This window comes from Mytilus californianus, unplaced genomic scaffold (assembly GCF_021869535.1).
Source record: "Mytilus californianus isolate M0D057914Y unplaced genomic scaffold, xbMytCali1.0.p SCAF_1, whole genome shotgun sequence".
In the NCBI taxonomy this organism is placed as follows: Eukaryota; Metazoa; Mollusca; class Bivalvia; order Mytilida; family Mytilidae; genus Mytilus; species Mytilus californianus.
Window position 1 is genome coordinate 114,994,912 of NW_026262581.1, and position 25,791 is coordinate 115,020,702.

At 30.6% G+C, this 25,791-nt stretch overlaps 1 protein-coding gene across 15 annotated transcripts in view; it reads left to right on the forward strand.

The window, feature by feature from the left end:
• Positions 1 to 25,791, forward strand: part of LOC127731029 (A disintegrin and metalloproteinase with thrombospondin motifs 9-like) — a 120,292-nt gene that overhangs the window by 68,596 nt on the left and 25,905 nt on the right. For all 15 annotated transcript variants that reach the window (XM_052239794.1, XM_052239854.1, XM_052239833.1 and 12 more), the window contains 16 exons: positions 1,017 to 1,159; positions 2,177 to 2,240; positions 2,679 to 2,793; positions 3,017 to 3,153; positions 4,134 to 4,353; positions 5,686 to 5,852; positions 6,390 to 6,510; positions 7,586 to 7,721; positions 8,037 to 8,241; positions 8,510 to 8,674; positions 9,121 to 9,285; positions 12,973 to 13,287; positions 15,862 to 16,029; positions 20,133 to 20,330; positions 20,865 to 21,023; positions 22,243 to 22,422. In XM_052239794.1, the coding sequence (XP_052095754.1) occupies positions 1,017 to 1,159; positions 2,177 to 2,240; positions 2,679 to 2,793; positions 3,017 to 3,153; positions 4,134 to 4,353; positions 5,686 to 5,852; positions 6,390 to 6,510; positions 7,586 to 7,721; positions 8,037 to 8,241; positions 8,510 to 8,674; positions 9,121 to 9,285; positions 12,973 to 13,287; positions 15,862 to 16,029; positions 20,133 to 20,330; positions 20,865 to 21,023; positions 22,243 to 22,422 (2,658 nt within the window). The remainder of the gene's footprint in view (positions 1 to 1,016; positions 1,160 to 2,176; positions 2,241 to 2,678; positions 2,794 to 3,016; positions 3,154 to 4,133; positions 4,354 to 5,685; positions 5,853 to 6,389; positions 6,511 to 7,585; positions 7,722 to 8,036; positions 8,242 to 8,509; positions 8,675 to 9,120; positions 9,286 to 12,972; positions 13,288 to 15,861; positions 16,030 to 20,132; positions 20,331 to 20,864; positions 21,024 to 22,242; positions 22,423 to 25,791) is intronic.

The window sequence follows — 25,791 nt, forward strand, 5'->3', positions numbered from 1 at the left end:
CTGGTAAAAGTAGTGGATAGTGATAATAATGTTGTATACTTGTCATTTGGTCGGAAGTTTTAGTTTTAATTGTAAACCAGTTAGTCTCATACTTTTGATAAAATGTAAAAAAAATTAAGAATGAAATAGCATCTGCATAATTTTACAACTCTTTTAAGAAATGCACTTTCTCCATATTTTCCAAGGTTTTAAAGAGGTTGAAATGATATTATGTTTCATTTGATTAAATTATTTGTATTACTACTCACACTGACATCATAATGTGGTTAAAGTAGATATTTAACGGTTATTTTATTAGTTCTGGGTTACATAATATGTTGAAGAGTTACATTTATTGTTCATATGATGAATTTACATGATATATTTTTGCATTAGAATCAAATTTATCCTTTAGATAATGATATGGTGATCTAAAGACATAATAGTTTATTCTAAGATTGTTATGACATAATTCAGTCAAATTATCCACTTTGTGCAGTCATCTTGAAAACCATGGAATATTTAATAATGTTAATTATAATATTAAATTCATATTATTTTAATGCTTGCAAAGACATTTATTGGGTAATTACAGCTTCATTGTTAGATGTAGCTCTTTGAAGAAATGACATAATATCAAATTCAGCAGGAAAATCTAGCATTTTGGTAAAAGTCAAAAATTGAGTCAAGGTATTTGCATCTTTATGACATATTTTCTTGAAATCTAATAGGTATTTCTAATGATTGAAATGAAAATATGTAGTGAAGACTACACTGATAGAAATAAGTTAATGCATCCAAATCTACACCAAAGCAAGTTCTTTCTGAAATTAAGTTGCTCTAAAAATATTTTGTCCTATAAATTCTGAAACAATTTTTGTCCTTCAGATGAATTACCATGTGTCCATCATCCCTATAAGAGGTTTTTCATTGTAGTTTCTCTGACATAACTTTTATCTGTATGTGATGTACTTTCCCTTTCATAGTTGCTAAGGCCTTCAATGAACATAACTGAATAGAAAATATGTATTTTACAGTGGTGCTGGCATGGTGAATGCAGATTCAAAAAGAACTATAAACCTATAGATGGGGGTTGGGGAAAGTGGGAGGAGTATGGTGATTGTTCAAGGTTGTGTGGAGGAGGCATTAAAACCTCTATCAGAAAATGTAGCAGTCCAAGGTAAAGTCCAAATCATATTGAATTTACACTGTTCCAAATATATCTGGGAAAAACCACCTTTTTCGTGTGTCAAGATAAATGACAACCGACATAAAATCCTTTATCCTCAATTTTGGAATCTTGAATAGCTTCTTTCAGCTTGTAGAAATAGCTTCTAATAAGCATTATTTTCTGTATTTTTTTCTCAGTAAATTATCCAGTGGAATAAGGTATTTTCAGCAATATTTTTTAATTCCATTTCCATCTTTCTCAAAAAATAAAAATTATTGAAACTAAGTAAAATCATATGTAAATGTTTTTTTCAGGTTTATATATATATATATAATTCTTCTAGGTTAAACATTGCGACTTATTCTATGAGGTGTATTTGAATTGTGTTTATTTATTTTTGAAAAATCTGTTTTGATGAAAAGGTTAAGATTTTCATACAGTCTTAAGAGATTAAAATTATTCAAAAGCTATATTTGAGATATTTGTTGTCATGAAAGGTTGATAAGTTATTAATATGATGAAATAATCCTCTGTCAGAAGGATGTCTTTGATGTCAAAACAAACAGCTATCCTGTTATCTGTTTTTCATATTTAACCCAATTTTTAAGCTTTTTTAAAATGATGATATATTGCAGGAAACTATAAATACTAAAATTTATAACAGTAAAGTTTAACTTGCCAACCTTTAAATGGAACAATCTTCCTACTGTGTTTAATAATTGTACAATCTGGTCAGTGTTCTATTTACAGTGAAATTTTCAAATTTAGCTTTTAGTGTATTCTGAAGGAACAAGTGAAGTCAATAATTCATATTGATTAATAATTGTAGAAAAGTGGTTTTCAGCTTAACAGCACACTTTTTGTTGAAGATAGAGCCAAATTCTCCTATGGTTGTGATTTAAAAGCCATATTGTAAGAGTGCTTTCCAAACATTTGTTATGAAATTCTCTTGTTCTTTAATTCAGCTGTTTCTGCAGATTTTGTTTAAAGTCCATAAAATTAATTAACATTATATGTTTTTTACAGACCATCCAATGGAGGAAAGTATTGTATAGGTCGTAGAACCAGATACAGATCATGCAATCTTAAGGTAGATTATCCCACAAATAATATATCTTCTTCCCTATTATATAACATATTTTGTATTTTATGAAATTTTTAATGTTACTCAGTGCTGAAAAGTCATTCAAATTTTCAAAAAAATGCATCTAACAAACCATCACTATCTAGTTAATTGGTATTATCAGTGAAAAAATATGTTATTTCTAAACTATTAAGATTTATGGCAATAAATAATAATTATTTCTGGAATTAACTGTTTAAATACTTCCGTATATGGATGGTTCTTTGTGAGTTAACAAATTGTTTGCGTCATTTTATTCCAGATTTATGGCAAAGTTTGTATTAATCAACAGAATAGCTTTTATAACTTCAATAAAAAAACATTTGAAACAGATGGGAACATGTATTAACTGTTTTAATGTTAATTTTGAATAATGATTTCATCATACAAATGATTATTTCCTAGGAATGTCCACCTGGTTCTCAAGATTTCCGTCAGATGCAGTGTGCAGCTTTTAATAATTCTGCCAAAATTCAGGGCTTGCCATCAACTGTTCATTGGATACCAAAATATTCTGGAAGTAGGTAGCTATTTTTTCATTTAAGAATTTATAAGTTATCCCTTTACTGCACCTACTTTATTAAAGTAAATAGTTATTGAAGACAGTTGATGTTAATCTAAAGAAAATGAAACATAAAAGAATACATTCAGAATAATTAATTTAATAATTGTGCCACTAAATTAACATGCCAAGTCATAAGCCATTTTGAAGCTGAATAAGCATGTATTATGTGTTTAAACAGTAAGATTGAAAGACTCTTGTAAACTGTACTGCCAAGCCTCACATACCAGTGCCTACTATCAACTGAAGGACAAAGTTATTGATGGAACCAAATGCAGACCTGATTCTTATGATATCTGTGTCAATGGAAAATGTATGGTTAGTGTTTATACAATTAAATATAATTCAATTACTTTTCTAAACAAACTGTCATGTGACTGCTTATGCTTATGTTTTTTTTGTGTCATAATTAATTCAGATGAAATTTTTATGCTGGTGATATATATCTAGACATACTACTTATCATGTTAAATTGTGACTTGGATGGGGAGTTGTCTCATTGGCACTCATACCACATCTTCTTATATCTATATACTACTTATCATGGTTTTCTACAGATATGCAGAACAAACAAAAAAATACTTTGAATTGATTACTATTCCTGGGATTCCAATTTTCATGTATTTCTAGGGTACAAGTGAACCATGAATTTAAATATGTTATACAACAAATATAATATGTCTATAGGCTTGTATGCAGACTTTGTGAAAACCATGACATGTAATAGCCATGAAAATATAATTTTTTCTTCATCCACAAAACTGAATGAATCCACAGAAGTCCAGTTAGCTTATTACATTTATCACAAGACCTTAGAACTGTAACAGACACTTGATATACATAAAGTATTAAAAAAAGAAGAATTACTATTATACTGAACAATTGAGTTAATGGTAGTGCTTGACCTGCAGACCTTTTGAAATGGATTGTCATCTGTTTATTTTAAAAGGGAGTTTTATATATGTAATATTGTATTGTAAATGTTGTCAATGTTGTAAATTTGGTTATTGACAGCACATTTCTTTGCTGTGAAAACCCATATTAACCTGTCAGAATGGTGTCAGACTGAATAACACATCATAATAAGATCTTAAGTATATATTCAAGCATCTAATAAAAAGTCTCCTTATTGTATATTATAAACAAGTATATCAAGTTTGACATGAGACAGTGTTGTGAAGGGCAGTTATCCGTCATGACTTGTTTGCCCATTTATGTCATTAAGTTCTTGAAATAAACCATGATGTATAACAAAGCAGCATGTTACAGCATTAATTTGTTTGTTTTTCTGTCTACAGAAAGCTGGCTGTGACAATCGACTTGGATCTGACATGAAAGTGGACAGATGTGGAATCTGTGGTGGGGACAATTCTACTTGTCATACAAAGAAAATTTCTAATACGTTTAATAATGTTGTTTACGGTTATAATATCGTTCACAAGTTTCCAGTAGGGGCAAGAGACATTAAAGTCAAACAGAAAGGTTATATGAATCTTAAAGAGGATGAAACCTATTTAGGTAATTTTATTTATAGCCTTGGGCACATTGTTACTTTTTATAGAAATTAAATGACCAAATTATCAGTTCATTGATAAAACTAAATGAACACTAATGACACATTGTAATAGAAGTTTTGGTTAAGGAGAAAAAAATCTTGTGTTTAAGAGCTGAATCTATAATCAATTGAAATATTGTGCTTTTTAAAATGAAATCAGGTCGGCCACTGGGAACATATTTGGAAGATTATGCTACATTATTTGATATTTCTTTGAGAATATATTAATTTCATGTATTCAAATTGCATGTTTTTAACTTAAGATATGGTGGAATTTTTTTTTTATAAAGAGCTTTTCTTGAAAGCCACTTCAGAAACCACGCTGTTCAATTCAAACAGTTTCTTTAATTTACCATATGATAATTATAAATAATAGGACCTCTCAGCAAGTGTCAAGATGAAGAGCAACAATAAAAGTGGTGTTCTTTTACAAAGTTCCATTTTTCCTAGTTTTTAATTGAATTGTCTCAAATACCTAACTAATATCCTTTATATGTTGGTATAAAAACACAACAGTAAATAAGTAAATAAAAATATATTAGTAGTATAATATTATACAGTATCAGCTCAAGATTGGTCCAAAAAAAATCAAGATTAAATTATAATTATAAATGAAGAAAGAAGACTGTAGAATGGTAAAATATGGCTTCTATCCTAGTAAAGAATGCCTCTTATCTTACCTTCTATCCTAGTAAAGAATGCCTCTTATCATACCTTCTATCCTAGTAAAGAATGCCTCTTATCGTACCTTCTATCCTAGTAAAGAATGCCTCTTATCTTACCTTCTATCCTAGTAAAGAATGCCTCTTATCGTACCTTCTATCCTAGTAAAGAATGCCTCTTATCTTACCTTGTATCCTAGTAAAGAATGCCTCTTACCTTACCTTCTATCCTAGTAAAGTATGACTGTTATTGTACCTTCTATTCTAGTAAAGAATGCCTCTTATCGTACCTTCTATCCTAGTAAAGAATGCCTCTTATCTTAACTTTTATCCTAGTAAAGAATGCCTCTTATCTTACCTTCTATCCTAGTAAAGAATGCCTCTAATCTTACCTTCTATCCTAGTAAAGAATGCCTCTTATCGTACCTTCTATCCTAGTAAAGAATGCCTCTTATCGTACCTTCTATCCTAGTAAAGAATGCCTCTTATCTTACCTTCTATCCTAGCAAAGAATGCCCTTTATCTTACAAACTATTAAAGAGGCTTTTGAAGCTCATTTTTAAAGTAATGAATTGCAAGAAAACATGTATAATTTTTAAAAGTAGACCTAAGTTTTAACCTGAAATTTTACAGCTTTGCAGAATTCAACTGGTGCTTTTATACTGAATGGGAAAAAAGTGATAGATAGTGCAGTGACCAAAATAAAGGCAGCAGGAACCATTATAGAGTATAGTGGATCTGATACTGTGATAGAGATGATCAATGCTTCTGGACCAATCAAAGATACTCTTACATTACTGGTAAAGTCTCAAGACTATTCAGATTGCAAATATTTGAAATAACTAAATAATTCATAACTTTAAAAATAGTTAGTTTTGTTTCAGTATCTTCAGATAAACTTGAAGAAATAAGAATTAGAAAGTTCTCAAATGTTGTACAATGTAGCAAGTTTTTTAGCCTCATTGGAAATAAAATTAGGGACCATTTTTAATATAAAATAAAGAAATATGGTATGATTGCCAATGAGACAACTATCTAAATGAAGGGAATTAGAAAACCATAGGTCACCATTCAGCCTTCAACAATGAGCCAAACATGGCCTTTTTTAATGACAAAACAATTAAAAAAAAAAAAATATGCAAAGATACAGATGACCTAAACAGAATTACATGTAGATTTAACTTAGGCCACTACTGACAGTATGTTTACTGTTAGAAAAAAATAAAGTTAGAAGCTTGAAAAAAAAATACAGATAAATTATTTCATCATATTTTCTCAACAAAATACTTTTGTAAAATCTGATTGCTCTATTATTAGGCTTATTGTATGTCTTGTAGGTTCTGTCAGTAGGAAAAGTCAATCCACCCAATGTAGACTACTCATATGCATTTTCTGTTGATACCAAATATGTATACAGATACCAAGAAATGTGGAGCCCTTGTAGTTATCTCTGTAATGGTAATTATACTTAATAAATTTTGATAAAATGTCATTTTTTTGCTGAAGTTGTCAAAAACAAATTTGCCTAACTGTGCTTAGCAGTTTTTTTTACCATTTTGGACATTTACATCCTCTTTCATCATACCCTGGATTTGCCCTTGATAATATGGCAATTTAAAAAAAAAATCTTCTCAAATCATTTCTTTTACTTTTTGGCATTTGATTTCCAGTATGACATTTTCACATTGTAATTAATTTGTATTTTACATTTTTAATAAGGTTCAGTGTCCTATTGGTGAAAATACAGAAAGAAAACTTGGTCCAAATTAATAAATTGATTTTTTTCTAAATTAGAATTGATTTTAAATGTTGATCTGATAGTAATTTTATTTAGAAAGTTAAAGGTGAGGTAATGACAATGATTTCGAACCTGATAATCCGCAGCAGCTAATCATTAATTTTCAATTGAAAAGGTCAACTTGTATCTTTATGTGGGCGTGGAAGACATTGTAAGACATCTTTTATTAGTTACAATGTTTGAAAAGATTACTGTTCCAAATTTAATGTCATCAAGATTGAAATAATGAAATACATGTATCATGAAAATCTTGATATATGAATAAATACAAAGCTACTATGCACTGCTTCCTAGCATGAACTTTATTTAGTTCAGGCCTAACAATTGTTTGAATGTATTCAAAACTTTGTACAGGTATTAACAATATACCTTTTATATTGAAATAGTCAATGCAATTTCTCCAGTAAGAAGTTTGCAGTATAAAAGTAGGTATGGTGGTAAATGACAGCAATCCATCAAGACAGACAATTGACAATGTTCATTTAGAATTTACAATGCTTTCTTCTACAATGAGCAACTTCATATTTAGAACTTTTATATAATTGCTTCAAATTGTTATTTTATATAGGAAAGCGAACACGTTCAGCAGTATGTGTGAGTGATGATGATAACAGAATGGTTGTCAAGACAGACAATTGACAATGTTCATTTAGAATTTACAATGCTTTCTTCTACAATGAGCAACTTCATATTTAGAACTTTTATATAATTGCTTCAAATTGTTATTTTATATAGGAAAGCGAACACGTTCAGCAGTATGTGTGAGTGATGATGATAACAGAATGGTTGTTTCTGACAGTAAATGTGACAGATTAAGAATACCTAAACCACCAGGTCAACAAAGAAGATGTAGTTATGATTGTTCATTAAGGTATAAAAAATTAAATAGTGCTAAAACATTTTATTTCTGTGAATAATATGCTTTTTCCTCTCTGCATCTCCAATCCTCAAATGCTCATAAACCATTGCATTGATTTCCATGAAACACCCACTGGAAGTTAAGCAAGTATCAATCAGTCAATCCACAAAACTCTCAATATTGAGTTGTACATTATGGCATTGTGTACTTAAAAATAAAATCAAAGTTTCAAAGCATTAACTTTGTTGTTTTTTAGATATAGATACTTAGTAGAGATGTGAATTTCAGTTCTAGTTTTAACTTGTAATTTGTATCTTATATATATAGGTGGAGAACAGAGCAAGAGGAATGTTCAGTCAGATGTGGTGAAGGTGTTGCAAAACAGAATGTTTATTGTGTGAAATCTACATACTATACACAAACACATGTAGACCTTACACATTGTGACCATCAAGGTCCACGCCCGGGAGACATGGTTACCTGTATGGGCAGATGTGATCCAACTCATTGGGAATACTCTGGTTGGTCAAAGGTAACATTAATTAACGACGTTAGATAGATAATTATGAGTTGATAAATTGGTTGCATGTTTTTTGTACAGCAGTCAACATTACAGCCAATATGATCTTACTGTGCACTGATATACCTCATAAACAAAGAAATCGTAAAATTATTTTAATAGTAATTTCTCATGTTTTCAAGTTTAACGCAGTACAAATTGATAGTGAGAACAATGTGTCTTGTATAGTTTAAAATTTTCAAAAACTCAACTTTCAATTCTATATTTATATATTTGATAGTGTACCCAGACTTGTGATGGAGGTATTCAGACACGGACAGCATGGTGTACCAATGTGAGTCGACGTAAACTACCAGATAAAGATTGTGAAGCTTCAGAAAAAATTCTTACAAAGATTTGTAATGATGAACCATGTGCAGTGTGGAGAACATTTTCCTGGTCAGGGGTAAGTATGGGATATGTGATTCATTTTATAGAAGTTTATTATTTAAGGCAATATTTTGTGTCATCAAATAGATTCTTTATTTACCTCATTTAAGAAACAACTCTTTAATGTCATGCTCTATGCTTATTCTAACATCAGTAGACATTATATTTGTCAAATTGCAAATTCCATTGTGACATCAAGTACATGTACACCATGTTTTTTTAAAATTAAAACAAAGCAAAGAAGAGGTTCATATTAGAATTTTATTTTTTAAAGAGAGGGGTGAATTATACTTAAATGAAACAGCAACCCTTAAAAACAATTTAACCAGGAAAGAAATGGAGATGACAACATTAAATGATTTTCAACTTCAGTATTGTTATCAGGTTCTCAAGATGCAAACATAAGATATGCATTTACAGTGTGGTTTCCCTTGATTTGATATTGTTTGGTTATTGTTGTAGTGTTCAGCAACTTGTGGGTCTGGAACAAGACATAGAGATGTCCATTGTTACCAGAGGGAGAAGAAGATTGAAGATGGATTTTGTAACCATAGACGCATGCCATCTACAAGTGAATCCTGTAACCTGAATGCCTGTCCAGTTTGGAAGACTGGACCGTGGAGACCAGTAAGTATATGCTCCATATCGCCTTTTATTCATATATGCAAAAATTTATGCTTTAGTTATGTAAGGGTTTCTTGATTCTATTGGTTTCCAAAAAAGTAGCATAAACAGTTAAACAGTAATGTGCAAGCTTCAATGGTACTGTTATACAGTCTAAACTTTATATTTGCAGATCTACACCGTTGTTTTGGATTTGAAATCTTGAATTTGAAATAAAAGTCTTGTATTTAATAACCTTGAAATAAGACACAACTAAATTTCAGAACCACACTTCCCTAACAGAAAAGATTTAACCCTTGAATAACTCCTTTTGCAACAGTGATTAGACCTTCGTTATCCATGTAGAAATGTATGTATAACCTTGGGTCTTAAAGTATTCTCATTTAACAATTTGTATAATGACTTACTCAGTTTGAAAACACCAAGATTCAATTTGTCAAAATGTTTTAAATAGGTACACAAAGCAATATTTTAACTTAACAGTACTTGAATATGAATGATATACTTTAGCTAAAAAGAGAACATTAAACTGTCAGAAGCAAAAATAGAATAAACTTTAATGACAAAATTAAATTATCCAGTGAAAATTTGCCTCCATAATGTGTGATGGTGTACTTATGATGATACATACAGGTGTTATATAACACATATAGTTATATAATCTTCTTACTCCTACACTTATTGCAGCTATAAACTTGATGTATGGGCAGTTTTGTCACGCTTTACTACTAAGCATCCTTTTTTTCTAAACTAATCTTGAATTCCTTATACATATTTTTTTAAAGGTTTTATAGAACTTTTAAAAAAATGATAAAAATAAAATGAAAGTACCTCTTATAACACATAATTATTGTCATCTATGAAAAGTATTTATATATATAAAATAGTGTTGAAGAAGCATCTTTTTTTTTACTTAATTACCCTGTTATCGACAAAATATTCCAAGTTAGCCAATTTTAGGGTTATACTTTTAATGTTTTATTATATCCAAAATACATGAGATCTTTGGTTTTGTGATCCACATTGGTGTTTGTTGGTTTCTTGAAACCATCAGTACCTTTTGAAATTTTACATTATGTTAACCATAAGGTAGAGGTTAAGGCAAGTTTTAGCAAATCTGACATTTCAGGTACGTAACAAGTTCATCTGATATGTTTCGTGGTAGTTAAGGGAATCTGTAATTCCAAGATCTTCTGAGTTTAGTTGTTTTTCCTTTTGAAATATTTGTCACCATTCTAAAATGCACTGCAGCAAATTTATATAAAAATATTTAAGAAATCTGTCATTGTTTCTACTTATGCTAATTATGATATGACTAACAACCAGTTACTCAGTGAACTATTAAAATAAAAAAAATGAGCAAACATTCAATTGTACTTGCTTTAAAATAGATGGCCTTTGTAATGATTGTTGACTAATATGATTGCCTTTACTGTGTACATCATGCAGTAATCTATCATCATAAGAAATAAACCCATGATTTATACAGTCCTTGTGCTTCTTTTAATCAGTCAGATTTCTTTGTTTTTGATGCTTTGTACTATATTTCAAACAGACAACCCAAATGACCTTTTTTGACATATAGTTGTGCAATAATAGCAGTGTTTTATGGCAAAATAATAGCTTAAAAGTGACAATAAAATTAGTTTAAAGTGTTAGGTATAAAGCCTTTCTTAACAGATTCCTACTCCACCTAGTGGATCAAAGACTTGAAAGGTGAATACTATTCTTTATAACACTCAAGTGATACATTTATTGACTAGACATTTTTAATTAATTATCTATGAAACAAAGAAACTGTTTTGTACTGAAAATCTTAAAACAAATGAAAATTGGTAAAGAATAAAGGACAAGTTTATTTCTGTTTCTGGTTGTTATAATGTTTTTTTTGTCAAATAAGTACAACATTGGTCACCATGACATGTTTGAAATCTAAAAAGTGTATAAGTAGATGCACAATAATGGTCTGTCCATGTTTGTATACTATGTTGACTCTAAATAAAACTTATTTATTATTATTATTATTATTACCATGTTTGAAATAGGATTGAAGTGTATAAGTACAGACTTTTTATAGTTGTATCATGTGATAAATTATTTTTACCATAGATGTATAACTCATTTTATTTATCTATAGTTTTTAACTTAATGCTGTTTGAAGACAGGAGTGGTTTCGATTTTTTTGTGTCGTTGGGTTGCTGTTTCATTGGTATTTACCCCACAACTTAATTATTCATACAAATGGATTAAACACACAAAATTAGATCCAGTTTACTGTAGTGAACTATGTAATATACATTTTGACTTAGGGCCAAATGTACTGATCAATAAATTACAACCACAATAAAGAAGAAACACTATTTGTATTACTCCCTGCAAAAAACAAAAACAAAAAATGTTCAAAGATGTTTAGTACTATGAATCTTTTAATTAATTCATTAAATAAGGGGGTGAGAATGAATGGCTGCTTAAAGGAGATTAAAAGATATTTCAACAAAAAATGGAATCATTGATTCCTGTAAGGTTAATCATCTATAAATCTTTTGAAAAGTGGAAAACATAATTTCCTTTGGTCTTAGTTTGGTATTGAAATTTCAGTAATAAATTTATTTTACATTTTATATTGTCCACTTTTATTTGAGAACTAAACAGTGGCTTTCCTGTATTCAGTATAATAAAGAAGTACAAAGAATTTATTACTAGTAATAAAAGTATGTTCATTATTACATTAATTACTTTTCACTGCATATTTGTGGACATAAAAAATGAGGTCAGACTTTTCAGATTCTACGTGACAATTTTCAGTGAATAAGTACATATTTATTTGACCCCTTGTTTGGGTAATTTTTATGTCCATTTTATGTAAAGTGAGTGTAAAATGATCTAATAAATAACATACTTTTTAACAATTTCATTTGGAAGAAGATCATTAAAGTTAGTGTTTGATGATTTTTTATCATCCATATTATTTCCTTTTTTTGTTGATTGTATGCTTATCTTTGACCATTCAGTCAGTTATTTTGTCATCAATTTTAAAATGGAGCACATTGCAATATAAAAAACTCATTAATTATTGTACATGAATAATTCACTAAATATTTATTCTTATTTTTTATTACAATGTTGACATTTCAGACAAAGGGGCAAAAATTCCTTATCACATTAGTTTGTAGATTAATTTGATATTGTACTAACCTTTATAACCTAAATATACACATTTTGAGGTCAAATGACCAGAGCTAAATCTATTTGATTATTTCCTTGAAGTATATCATCAGAACTTCATTAGATTTGATTACTGTAAATTCAGAAATTATTGTGATTTTTGAAGAATGGAATAAATTGTGATCTTTATTATTGCGATTTCAGGAAAATCTGTATACAGATATATGTATCAGTTTTCAGAATGCGAGTTCTTATTATTGAGATTCTCAACCAGTCCCATTATTCGCATTAATAAAAACCTCGCATTAATTTCTGAATTTACAGTATAAGGTATTTATAAGGTATTTTTACCCTTTTAAAAAAAATTAATATTGAATGCATTGGCATTAGTTTCTTTCTAAAAAGAATCTGAGCATGGCAAGTCAAATGCCTCAAAGAAACTGAGTAAATGCCATTATGAAAAACATATCATTGAATCCTTAAGCTTTCAGCCTCTGTTTGACTGGTTTATTTTTTTTTTTTCAGTGTTCAGTTACATGTGGATTAGGGATTGCAAAACAAGATATATATTGCCGATCTGTCAGAGATGAAATCCTGAAGGACGATATTTGTGATCCCTCCAGTAAACCATATGGTGTAAAGGCATGTGACACAGGGGCATGTCCAACTACCACTTCCACAACAACAACTACCACAACCTTACCGACTACTACAACAACCAGGACCACTACGACAACAACAACACCAACTACTACCATGACAACAAGTACTACATCAACCCCAGCTCCTATGTTAGTAGCCTCAGTATCAGTCGAATGGAAACATACTGATTGGTCAGAAGTAAGTTTATGCAAATAAGGATCATTTTGTACCTAGTGCAAATATGGTTGAAACTGACTGCTTTAATATTTGGTTCAGCAGAGTTATTGAATGCCATAAAGTGGATTTTTTTTCATTATACAATGTCAAGTAAAGAAATAGAGCTATTGCTAACAACAGATAATCCTATCTCTTCTCAGATTTTAGTAAATCTTGTTTCTAAAAACTAAATTCAGAAATTATTGGGAGATTTTTATTAATTCGAATATGCAACTAGGTGAGTATAGCAATAATAAGAGCTCCCATTCTGATATTTGATATATCTGTAAGCAGATTTACCTGAAACAACAATAATTAATCTCCTATTTTTGTCAAATCTTCAAAAATAGCAATAATAAAGGGACGCAATAATTTCTGAATTCACAGTACATAGTACATGACATCTCTCTTTCTTAAATCCTGAAAAATTGTTACTCATTTCTTTATAATACAGCTGCTTAGAACTGGACTTCTACATATGTGAATAATAATATGATGTTTGTGGATATTACCCACACAAGTTTTTCTGTTCTCTAACTAAAACATCAATACCCTATGACATAGTTGCTTTGATCTGATTTTTTATGCGAAACTCAACTAGTATGAAATAAAAGGGATGAGGCTTACACACCAATTAGACAGCAACCCAAATACATCTGGAGGAAAAAACAGTCTTCAGCAATAAACAGGTGTCTATACAATATGTTATGCCATTAATCGTACTACATCTATCAAAGTGTCATTCACAGATAGAATAAAGGTCATAGTGATCCATTTTTTCCTGTATATTTGTTTCTTTTCAAGTTGTCCACAGTGATAAAATATCTTATTTCTAAGACTTGTATAGAAAATCTTCTTTCAAGATCGAGGTGACCCAATTTTTGAAATGGACTTTGTTACATAATGATAATTGAAAAGCTTCCAATCTTTGTTAAATTGTCTTGAAGTTGATGATTTCTGAGGAAATAACACTTATTTTCATTACTTTTTAAGATTTTGTGGTATAATTATTGTGAGCTAAAATCTTTTTGAAATTTCTTTTAAAATCTCAAGTTATGTAATATTGTTTGATAAAAATGAAGAATTATCTCTTTTACCATTAACATTTCTTCTAATTTTTAGCATTTTTTACTTTTCAAAATTTGTTCTTGCAATTAGATATATGCAATATCTCCTATTGAGAAAATGATCTTGAATGTCATGATATATCTAGAGTGACAGATTGACAAATTATAATGTACTTCATAAACAGTATACTGATTGTGACCCAACAATAGACTGAATCACATAAAGAATAATTAACTTTCTTTGAAAAACAATTAAACATAATCATGGTCCATTTTTATTTCAAAAAGAAATACAATGTGAAAAAACTTTACTAGATGACATTAGTCCTTATAAGTCCACTGTTTTTATTGTGCTTTAAGCTTTGCATAAAAGAAATCCTGATTATACAGTAAATAAATGCTGTAAAGTAACATTCTTTACATATGTTTTGAATTTAGGCATTAAGGAATAACCCTTCATAAATTTATCATTTTGTTATGAAAGTGAAATTACAAAAGCTCATGTAATGCTTTCCAACCACCTTGATGTAAAGAGACTATTAATTTCTTATGTCAAGGACATTGTGGTTAAGTAAGATTACTGTACTGAATTAACACATATATTTTAAAGTGCATCATACGTGTGGCAGACTGAAGTTTTCTGATAATAAACAGCAGTCTTTTTTCAATAGTATCTGCCAAAATTGAAGAATTTACAAATTTACAGAATTGGCAGAGAAAAAGTTGAATTTTTTTATCATTGTATATCTTGGCAAATTCAATGCATATCTGTCAAACTGACGATTCTATTGTTCCAAAATAACTGTGTCACTTACGTCACTTTGCTGCAATAGAAGAAAGATATTCAGTTATGACGACAGTGGTTGTTTTATTTGTAGATAATGGGTAAAGTTTGTTATGTCTAGGTTTAGTGTAACATTAACCAGTAACATAGCTGTTGTGTAGAGACTTTCTCAGAGGAACAAGTTACATTTCACAGATATTTCTTGTTTGTTTCGCTTAAGTTGAAGACTGTTATATAAAAACAGTTATTGTAATGCAACCTTTCTACAAAAATCTATTGATTAAAAAAAGTGTTTATTGATGTTTAATCTAATCAAATAGGAAACTGAAATTGAGGAAGTGAAAAATCATCTCATTGTAGATGTCACTTGCCCAAGAATGAACTTTTACTGTGACCTATAGTTGTTAAATTCTATGTCATTTGGTCTCTGGTGGTGAGTTGTCTCATTGGCAATCATACCAGTATTCTTATTTTTATATTTTGTTTTCAAAGGTCAAGGGTCATGAGCAAAAATTCAGTGATAGGAAACCTACTTCCATATGTCAGCTTTCTAATAAGATCATGACTTACCAAGATATTTAACTGCAACTGAAATCATTTGATTGCTGCAAATTTTTGTCAAGTCTAGTTTCTGATGTCATAATAATTTTTTCCATCATACATGTATTTCCAATATTTATCAAAAATTAAATGATTCTCATTTAGTGTTCATCTACATGTGGCAAAGGTACTAGAAGTAGACTGGTTTACTGTGAGAACAGCCAGGGCCAGTCAAGGTTGAAGTCTTCCTGTAGCCACTTGATAGAGCCACCTACTACAGAGATATGTATAGACAAACCATGTGGTGTATGGAGATCTGGAGATTGGGGCGAGGTAGGCTATCTATAAACTAAATTAATGCTTTCATACGGGATAATCTAATAGATATTTAACATTTGATGAAAGGTTGGTTGTTTTTTTTTTTGCATTCAAATTGGAGAAAAAGTGAAGTAGAGTCTGGTTCATTGTGTTTAAAACAATAATGTATCAAATACCATAATTAAACCTTTGTTACTCTTTATATTGAGTTGAATCAAATGATTCATTGCAGAGTTTCTTTCTCGTGTATTAGCCATATTAGTTTTGGTGTACTGGTATGTATATTTTCTCAAATCTGTCTTAAGATGCTTTTGTGAATTGATTATGTAAAAAATTACTTTCTTATTGATCTTATAATCTTGTTACGTGATTAGACATAGTTGTCTGTTCAAGGTATTACAATGAAGAAACATTTTAAGGATTTGTTTTCCTAGCCATGGCTGTTAGTGCAGACAGTATGCATTTTTTAGATACCAGGTTACAAAAATCTGCAAAACCTGCAGTGAAACGTCACCACACAGTAACATAGGGCATTGATTTCTGTTTAACTCAGCAGCCAAATAATAAAGTCTTTAAACAGTGTGCATACTGAGATTAAATAAAAAAGAAACAACCTTGTTGAATAGTTCTAATCATCTCATTGGCCTTATCTGACTTCTATTGTGTCAACAGGACTCAAGATAAAAACTGTGAATAATGATAGAGATAATTGGTGAAGATGCTCTGTATAGTGGGAGGTTTTCTGGTGCAAAAGATTATAATCTCAGCATCAAACAGTCTATATTGTCTGTCTGAGAAACAGATTGGTTCAAAATGGGAGATGCTTTATGTTTTGATTTATAAATTAAGATGTGGTTTTTTACAGTAAAATCTAAAGTATCTTTAATTTGATAAAATGTAGAATTAAGAAAATTTCAAAGTTGACCAGCAACAAAAACAGGTTTTATCGGTAATTATTAGTGGTAAATAATATCATCTTTAAAAATCATGGTTAATAGTTAAGATTTTAGAGACAAGGTCGAAATAAAATTATTCTTACCTCACTAGTTTTGATGGATTGATGAAGAGGATATGAGATGTTTAGATTCCTTGTCTATCCCTTGCATGAAATATTTTCCATGTCTTTTCCTCCCTTAAGACATATTTCTTGTGTATTCCTCCCATGGGATAGAAAAGAGACATAACCATAGATTTAGGATATCAGAGATAAAAAAGAACCGCTCTATATAAGTTTTATACTCATCCTGAAATAATATGTTTTCCATTGTGCACCCATCTGTCTGTTATTCCATCCATTGGTCTGTTGTTCCTGTATCAGGTTAAAGATTTGGTTTAAGGTAGTTTCCTGGTACCATGAATTTGTGGTCACTTCCATTTAAAACTACCAGGGTACATATGTTTATTATGACGTGAACTTTTAGAAATGTATGCCTAATAAGGTTTTCGGCCAAAATTTCATATCTGACTGAAAAGGGAATTGTGATAGTGCAAGCAGGGCAAGGTAGCCTATAGGCACATATTCTTGTTGGTACTGTTGCTGTCAAAGACATCATGAAATATGGGTCAGCAATTTAAGTTTTTAACACGGAAAAGCCAATCTTAATTCTTATATGACCTGAAAAGTACAGTAAAATGCAGCTGTTGGTAGACATGGTCTGACCTAGATATAGGATGATTTATTTTAATTTTTCAGTAGAAATAAAATGCTATCTTTATGAAGCAGCATGTATAAAGGGGTGTGGTGATTATGATAGTCTTTACAGATCATCCTAATCTAAAAGATTTACCTTTTACATAGGAATAAAAAAAATCATCAAAATCATTGATTATATAGTTTTTAACCTCTGTTAAAATTTGTATAACACAAATCTTTTTGAATCTGTCTTAGCTAAGAATGTAATTACAACTGAAATCAAACTAGTGTCAGGTTGAATAAAGATCAATAAAGGTCAATAAAGGTCAAGTCACCTGCATTACAATGTTTTTTAACATATGCTGAAATATTGATAAATGAAGAAAAGAATGATATACAATAATGAGACAGCAACCAAACAACAAGATGAAACAAAAACAAATCTTGACTACATTATGACACTGTTTCCTCTGGTATGAATTGCATATAAGTTCATTAGTTATTATTTACATCAATAAATTATGGATTTGAAAATGATGTATTTGTTTCTCTTTTATTTTTATATTCCTAACTTTGTGAATGACTATGAAATAACACACACATGTTTACACATTAAGAACTTTACTATGTTAAACAAACTGTGCTCTATCACTTTCTTTTATTTTGTAATTATTATAAATTTTAAAGTCTAATTAACACCTTCTGTTGAATACTATAATGTAATATTATCCAAAAATTGTTTGGGATTATTAAAAGTGTTACTAAAAAGAAACATTACAAATTTTGTAATGTTAGGTTTTCTATTGTAAATTTTAACATAAACTGATGTCCATAGTTTTTAGTTTTTTTAGATCATCCCTTACATTAAGAAACTGACACATGCTGGTTTTTCAAGTAGTGCAGAGTCAATATTGGATAAACAGAAAACTTTAAGGATGCTTCAAGCTCTGTCCATATCTTTATAAAATGGGACCCATTATTCAAAACTCTTCATACAATAAAGCTTATTTTGGTTTAAATAAGGTCCTGGTATAATAAATTCTTGTTAAGTACTTTTGTTAAGTGATGAGAAAATGCATTAAAAGAACAATTTGATTTATCATGATCCATTGTTAAGATTGTTACGGGTAAACTAATCTTACATATAAACCAGCTGCACAGAAATTACATGTATCTATATTACATGCTATTTGAAACAAATGTTGTTGACACAGAGCATTGCACTTAAAAAAAACTTATTTGAAAGGTATTGTAAGATTGGTATCAGTTATTTTATTTATCAACACCTGTATATTGATTGTTGAGGATATTAATAAGTAAAATGAATGAAACATAAGACACCTTACGTGACATTCAGGGATGTATATTTACCACTTACATATACAGGTACACCTTTTTTTGTACAATGAATTAGAATGAATTAATTTATGTTGTGATGGCTTCTGAAAAATTTGTTTGTGGGAATTTGCCCGATGTTATTGTTTTGATGAATCTCTGATTTCTGGATCATTTTAACAACTACAACTTGCTTGAAAAAAATGAAACATAAAACATCCTATGTGCTTTGGCTTGAAACAAATATTTGTGGGAATTTGCCCTATGTTATTTTTTTTGATGAATTTCTGATTTCTAAATCATTTTTGTCGAGCCTTCGACTTTTGTCTAAAAAGCGAGACATAGCGATCCTACATTCCGTCGGCGGCGGCGGCAGCGTCCACAAATATTCACTCTGTGGTTAAAGTTTTTGAAATTTTAATAACTTTCTTAAACTATCCTGGATTTCTACCAAACTTGGACAGAAGCTAGTTTATGATCATAAAATAGTATCCAGAAGTAAATTTTGTAAAAAAAAATTCCTGTTTTTCCGTATTTTACTTATAAATGGACTTAGTTTTTCTGCCAGGAAACATTACATTCACTCTGTGGTTAAAGTTTTTAAAATTTTAATAACTTTCTTAAACTATCCTGGATTTGTACCAAACATGGACAGAAGTTTGTTTATGATCAAAAGCTAGTATCTAGAAGGAAATTTTTATTAAAATTTTGTACTTGTTTATCCATATTTTACTTATAAATGGACTTAGTTTTTCTTCCACTTAACATTACATACAGTCTGCAGTTAAATTTTTTAAAACATTTATTAGATTCATAAACTATCCTGGATTTTTACCAAACTTGGACAGAAGCTTCTTACAATAAAAAAATTGTATCGAGAGGAATATTTTTATTAAATTTTTTCCTCATCTCATTTTTGTTGAGCCTGCGATTAACAGCAAAAGTAGGCGAGACACTGGGTTCCGCGTAACCCTTACAAATTTTAACATCTTCAACTTGCTTGAACAAAAATTGGCTGTTCTGTGTTTTTATGGTTTTAATGACTGATGTTTTGGTGCACTCTTTTGGTGTCTGAATTTTGATTTTGAATAAAAAGTTGTAAAATTGATACTATGAATATCTTTAACAGCCATCATATAACATATTTTAGTGTACACAAACTTGTGGAGAAGGTGAAGAAGTGCGTTTGGTTGCCTGCTTTCTTCCTGGACGTCAGCTTGGTCAAGACAATGACTGTGAACCAGAAACAAAACCTGACTCTGTACGGAAGTGCCATCGAGCCGACTGTCCTGGTACCAGATACATCAGTGGAGGTGGAGCTCATTGGAGAACAGGCCCATGGTCAGGGGTAAGTGAAGTTCTGTAAATGATTATCTACTTGTAGGACAGATCTGTAGTCTGTTGTAACACATATAGGATGCATCATTAATGTTATTAAATTCATGCTGGATCACAAATCAAAAGCAGCTTTATAATATATATCTACAAATTATCAATCCATGTGCAATTTTAATCAGGAAAATTGAAAATGAATTGATAACTACATAGTACCCTGAGTAAAAAGATGTGTTATTTTTCAGTTTACAGTGGTAATAAAACTTGATGATGGATGTTACTTCAGATTGAATTTAATTAAGATACAGAGAGAAAATGTTTTTTTTTTTAAATTTAATTGATAAACCGAGTTTATGTAGCTGTAAATGTGATTAGATTCATGAAAGCTTTCACTTTTATATGTAGGATAATTGATGGTATAAAGTGTCTTATCATTGTCTGTTAGTGTCAGAATAGCTAATTTAGGCACTTTATACTGGTAACTTTCTAAGTACCTGACTGATTCATTTTGCAACTTGTATTAACATTATCTGATTTATAATAACAGTGCTCAGCGTCCTGTGAGAGTGGGATGCAGAGACGACAGGTTGTTTGCCAGGACGAGTTTGGCCTCAGTGACCGCTGTGATCAGACAACCAGACCAACTGAATTACAAGCTTGCAACACTGGAGCATGTCCTGCATGGAATACTGGAGTTTGGTCTGAGGTAATGGCCGAAAATATCAAAATTCCTTATGGGCTTTTAAAGTTCTATCTGAGAGTATTGCATTGGTTCCTTGATATATTAAAACAGTTGAAGTGAGATATCAATACAATATGCATCAGTCAAAAATGAGCAAATAGTAGTCATGGCTTCTTACTTTTGCCCAATTTTTGTTTATTAATTATACTTTACATGAGGAATTGTTAGCCATATAAAACATTTACATATTTTTGGAATCAACCACCTCCAGTTTATTTGTGCATGGCACTGGTACTTACAGTAGTTTTTAATGATAAATCAATTTGAGGATTTAAATTACTTTATCTTCTGAAAACTTGATAATTAGGCATATGACAGGGTGCCATAGGTTTGCAGAGACAACCATCTTCAGACTTCTGAAAACTTGATAATTAGCCATATGACAGGGTGCCATAGGTTTGTAGAGACAACCATCTTCAGACTTCTGAAAACTTGATAATTAGGCATATGACAGGGTGACATAGGTTTGCAGAGACAAACATCTTCAGACTTCTGAAAACTTGATAATTAGGAATATGACAGGGTGACATAGGTTTGCAGAGACAACCATCTTCAGACTTCTGAAAACTTGATAATTAGGCATATGACAGGGTGACATAGGTTTGTAGAGACAACCATCTTCAGACTTCTGAAAAAAAAAAGTGAAAAAAAAAGCTTTTGACAAAGGGAAATAATTCTGTATATGTTGCAGTTGCCAATTAAAATTATGACATTTTACTAAGACTGGACCACCTGTTGAAAAAGTAGTACTCAAACTTATATTGAACCTAGTTCAGCTTTGCGTGAAATGAAATATAAATTTTACAGATTGAAAGTACATTAAACTTTCACCAAGGATACATTTTGTACTTTGAAGATTACATGATAAAGCTAAAAAAAATTCAAGGCTACCATTGTTAATTTTTGTTTATTAATGATCTGTTAAATATTTATAGATTGTCATTATTTTCCAATTAATGCCTGAGTTAAGAATCAGTTCTTACATAATACAGTTGAATATAATGGATAAGGTGAAGTTGTTCCATCAGTCAAAATACTATAATTGTACAGATTTCAAACTAAATCATTGTTCATTCTATATATACATTAAACATAAATCTGAAAATAAATATTTTGTCAATCCTTTTTTTTTTCAAACAATCAAAAAAACTTTAAAGTACATTATTCTGTTAATATTTTACAGTGTTCCGTATCATGTGGACAGGATGGCATTCAGACTCGTCGTGTTTTGTGTCAGCTCCCCAATGGTCATGTTCTGTCAGATGGTCAATGCAACATGACAGTCAGACCTACATACAAGCAGCTATGCAACAAAGGTCCATGTAGCACCAAACGTAGATGGCGCATCAGTCAGTGGTCATCGGTAAGATATAGAGATTGGTATTATCGTTACTATCAATATTTACAGCATAGTTACCACAGAAGGAGGAGACAAAGATGGAGATATAAGTAGTATTTGTTTTTCTACCTCTTTGTATCCACTGAACAGTGTTAAAATTTATGTACTTTACAAATCAATTCTCACAGCTTTTTAATGTGCAAAATTAAATAGTCTGTCAGTCAATTTTTTCAGGATCACAATTTTTATACGACAGCAAAAAATTTTGCGGTCGTATATTGGTATCACGTTGTTGTCATCGTCGTTGTCCGAAGACATTTGGTTTCCGGACAATAACTTTAGTAAATGTAAATAGAAATCTATGAAATTTAAACACTAGGTTTATAACCACAAAAGGAAGGTTGGGATTGATTTTGGGGGTTATAGTCCTAACAGTTTAGGGGGATGGGGACAATTTTTTCTCCTCAAGATTTCAGAAATCAAAAAGAAAATTTCTTCAAAAAAGGGGGGGGGGGGGGTTGGATTAAAAAAAAAAATTTTGAAAAAGAAAGGGAGGGGTTAAAAAAAAATTATTTTTTTTTGGGGGGGGGGAGGTCAATTCGCAACAGCATAGTGTATTGCACAAAAGTAAAAAATTGAATATAAATTCAAATCATATAACCAATTCTTAGTTCTTTGACTACAGTTATTCTGTATCAAATATTTAATTACAATCCAAATTCAGACCTGTATCAAGCGCGAATATTGTGTCCATTTTTGTCCCAACTGTTCAGGGTTGGACCTCTGCGGTCGTAGCCTGCTGCGCTCGGCGAAGCAATTTATTGTAATTGTATAATTGTTGTTCTAGTTCTGATTGATTACTGTGGATTCATTCTTATTTTGTGGATCAAACTTTTGTGGATTTCGTAGGTATCAGCAAACCATAAATTTAAATGTTCAACGAATGTCACATTTTTATATAAGGTTGTGTGCAGACTTTAGCAAAACCATAGTATTAGATATCCAAGATGATGCAAGTTTTCCTAAATCCAAGAAAAATGGGCACCAACGAAAATAAATGAATCCACAGTAATCTTCATTGAAAAGAAATATTCTAATCTTTGGATTTAGTTTGAAAAGCCTGTTTGCTTTCTGAAAGTTATATTTGCTCTTATTTTGTCTTAGATATAAGGAATTTTTGAAACTGATGACTTCTTAATTGAAACATAGTCTGTTGATTTAACTGTCAATATATCCAAGGTCATCCTCAATGTCAAATGATACCTTTTGTCTTGGAGAAGTCCATATTGTCATTGCTGCAATGATTATGTTTTTTCTCAGGTCATGCTATTGGATAGATCATGACTGAAATTGTATTTTATACAACATTTGAACAAAAGTTCCATAAACTTATGGAATGCTCAAATCAGGGTACAATATTCTATATATATTTGTCAATACTTTTGATAATGTGATGTGAATATTTGAGTAATTTATTGGCATGCATGAGTATGAAATGTTTTCACTGTCAAAATATATAAGGTATGTCTAATGAAACTACATTATATTATAATCAATTCTTTTTTGTGAGTTTTTTTCTCCAAACACTGCATCTATTATTTTCTTCCTATTGTGCTCTATGTACTTTTACAAATACTAGTTGTAAACAAATGCAAAGGTATGACATATGGTTGTTCTGAAGAGATAATAATCGTTTAATATGGAATAAATATATCTGTGATACACTAATTGATCCAAAAAAACCATACATTAACAGTGACAGGATGTTTTACCAGCTTCAGTTTGTCATTGTAGCTTTCTAAGCTTGTCAATATGACGTAGATTTCAGTTTGTATATATACATGTGACGTTGGAGTCGTGAAGATAGTGTACAATACTACATTTGGCAAAGTTACAACAGGTGTGTTATAGTAACCTTCATATGTCTTGATTCCAGCTGGAGCCTTCCCCAGTGTTACATGTACTTGGCGCTGTATTACTGGCTTCATATAGATGCAATATTGTGTATAACTTGTTTTTTATAAACAAACAAGACAAGTTAATTGCTTTCCACCCTTTGTTTTAAGTCTTCTTTGTTGTCTACCCAGTTAATTGCCAACTTTTCAAAAGATTTTGTTTCTTCGGTCATTTTTTGTTGCTGATGCCACATAAGTTCAAAGTTAACTGATCCGAAAGTCTCATTTTTTTGGGAAAAGCATTAACAGCTTGATAATGCTACACCTCCGTCAACTTGGATTGGTCAAAAGCATTAATGCTTATAAATGCTAGATGCCCCTCCACCTCAAGTAAGAAGCATTAGTAACTTGAGAATGCTACATACCTGTATACTGTAAGGAATCAAAAGCATTAACAGCTTGATCATGCTACATACCCATAAATCTGAAGGATCATATGCATTAACAACTTGATAATGCTACATGTACCTCTTCTACCTTGAGTGGTCAAAGGCATTAACAGCTTGATAATGCTACATGTACCTCTTTTACCTTGAGGGGTCAAAGGCATTAACAGCTTGATAATGCTACATGTACCTCTTCTACCTTGAGGGGTCAAAGGCATTAACAGCTTGATAATGCTACATGTACCTCTTCTACCTTGAGGGGTCAAAGGCATTAACAGCTTGATCATGCTACATGCCCATAAACCTGAAGGATCATATGCATTAACAACTTGATCATGCTACATGTACCTCTTCTACCTTGAGGGGTCAAAGGCATTAACAGCTTGATATTGTTGAGGGATCAAAAGCACAAATCACTTCATTGTGCTACATGTCCCTCTACTACCTTGATAGATCAAAGACATAAACAGTTTGATATTACTAAGGGGTCACAGCATTAACAGTTTAATATTGCTAAGGGGTCAAAGCATTAACAGCTTGATAATACTACATTATCCTCTACCTTAAGGGGTAAAAAGCATGGAATTATTTAAACAATAATGGTATTGATATAAAATTTTCATATTTGATTTTTATTCTCAAGGAGAACAAAGGCTTCAAAATAATCATGAAAAGTGTTCTCTAAAAAAGGGATTTTTCTTTATTGCGGATTTTTCTATATTGCATTCATTCAGCAATAGATACTTGACATTCTGCAATAAAAAATTGCAATTTTTACTTAATTATTCTTCATTGCTTTTATGATATATATTTTTTATTTTATGTTTTTTTATCATATTAATCATTATGCTTAACAGTATCAATAGATATACAATTATGTAAGTGTTAACTATTTGAAAAAAATAATAAAAACCTCCTGTTCAAAGCCATGTTACCTCCATAAAAATGATCTGTATTAAATAATGATAATGGGCTTCATTCTGTTTTGCTTCATAACCCGACACATGACGTCATTCCAGGAATAAGGTTAATTTGACTCACACTTTTTATAT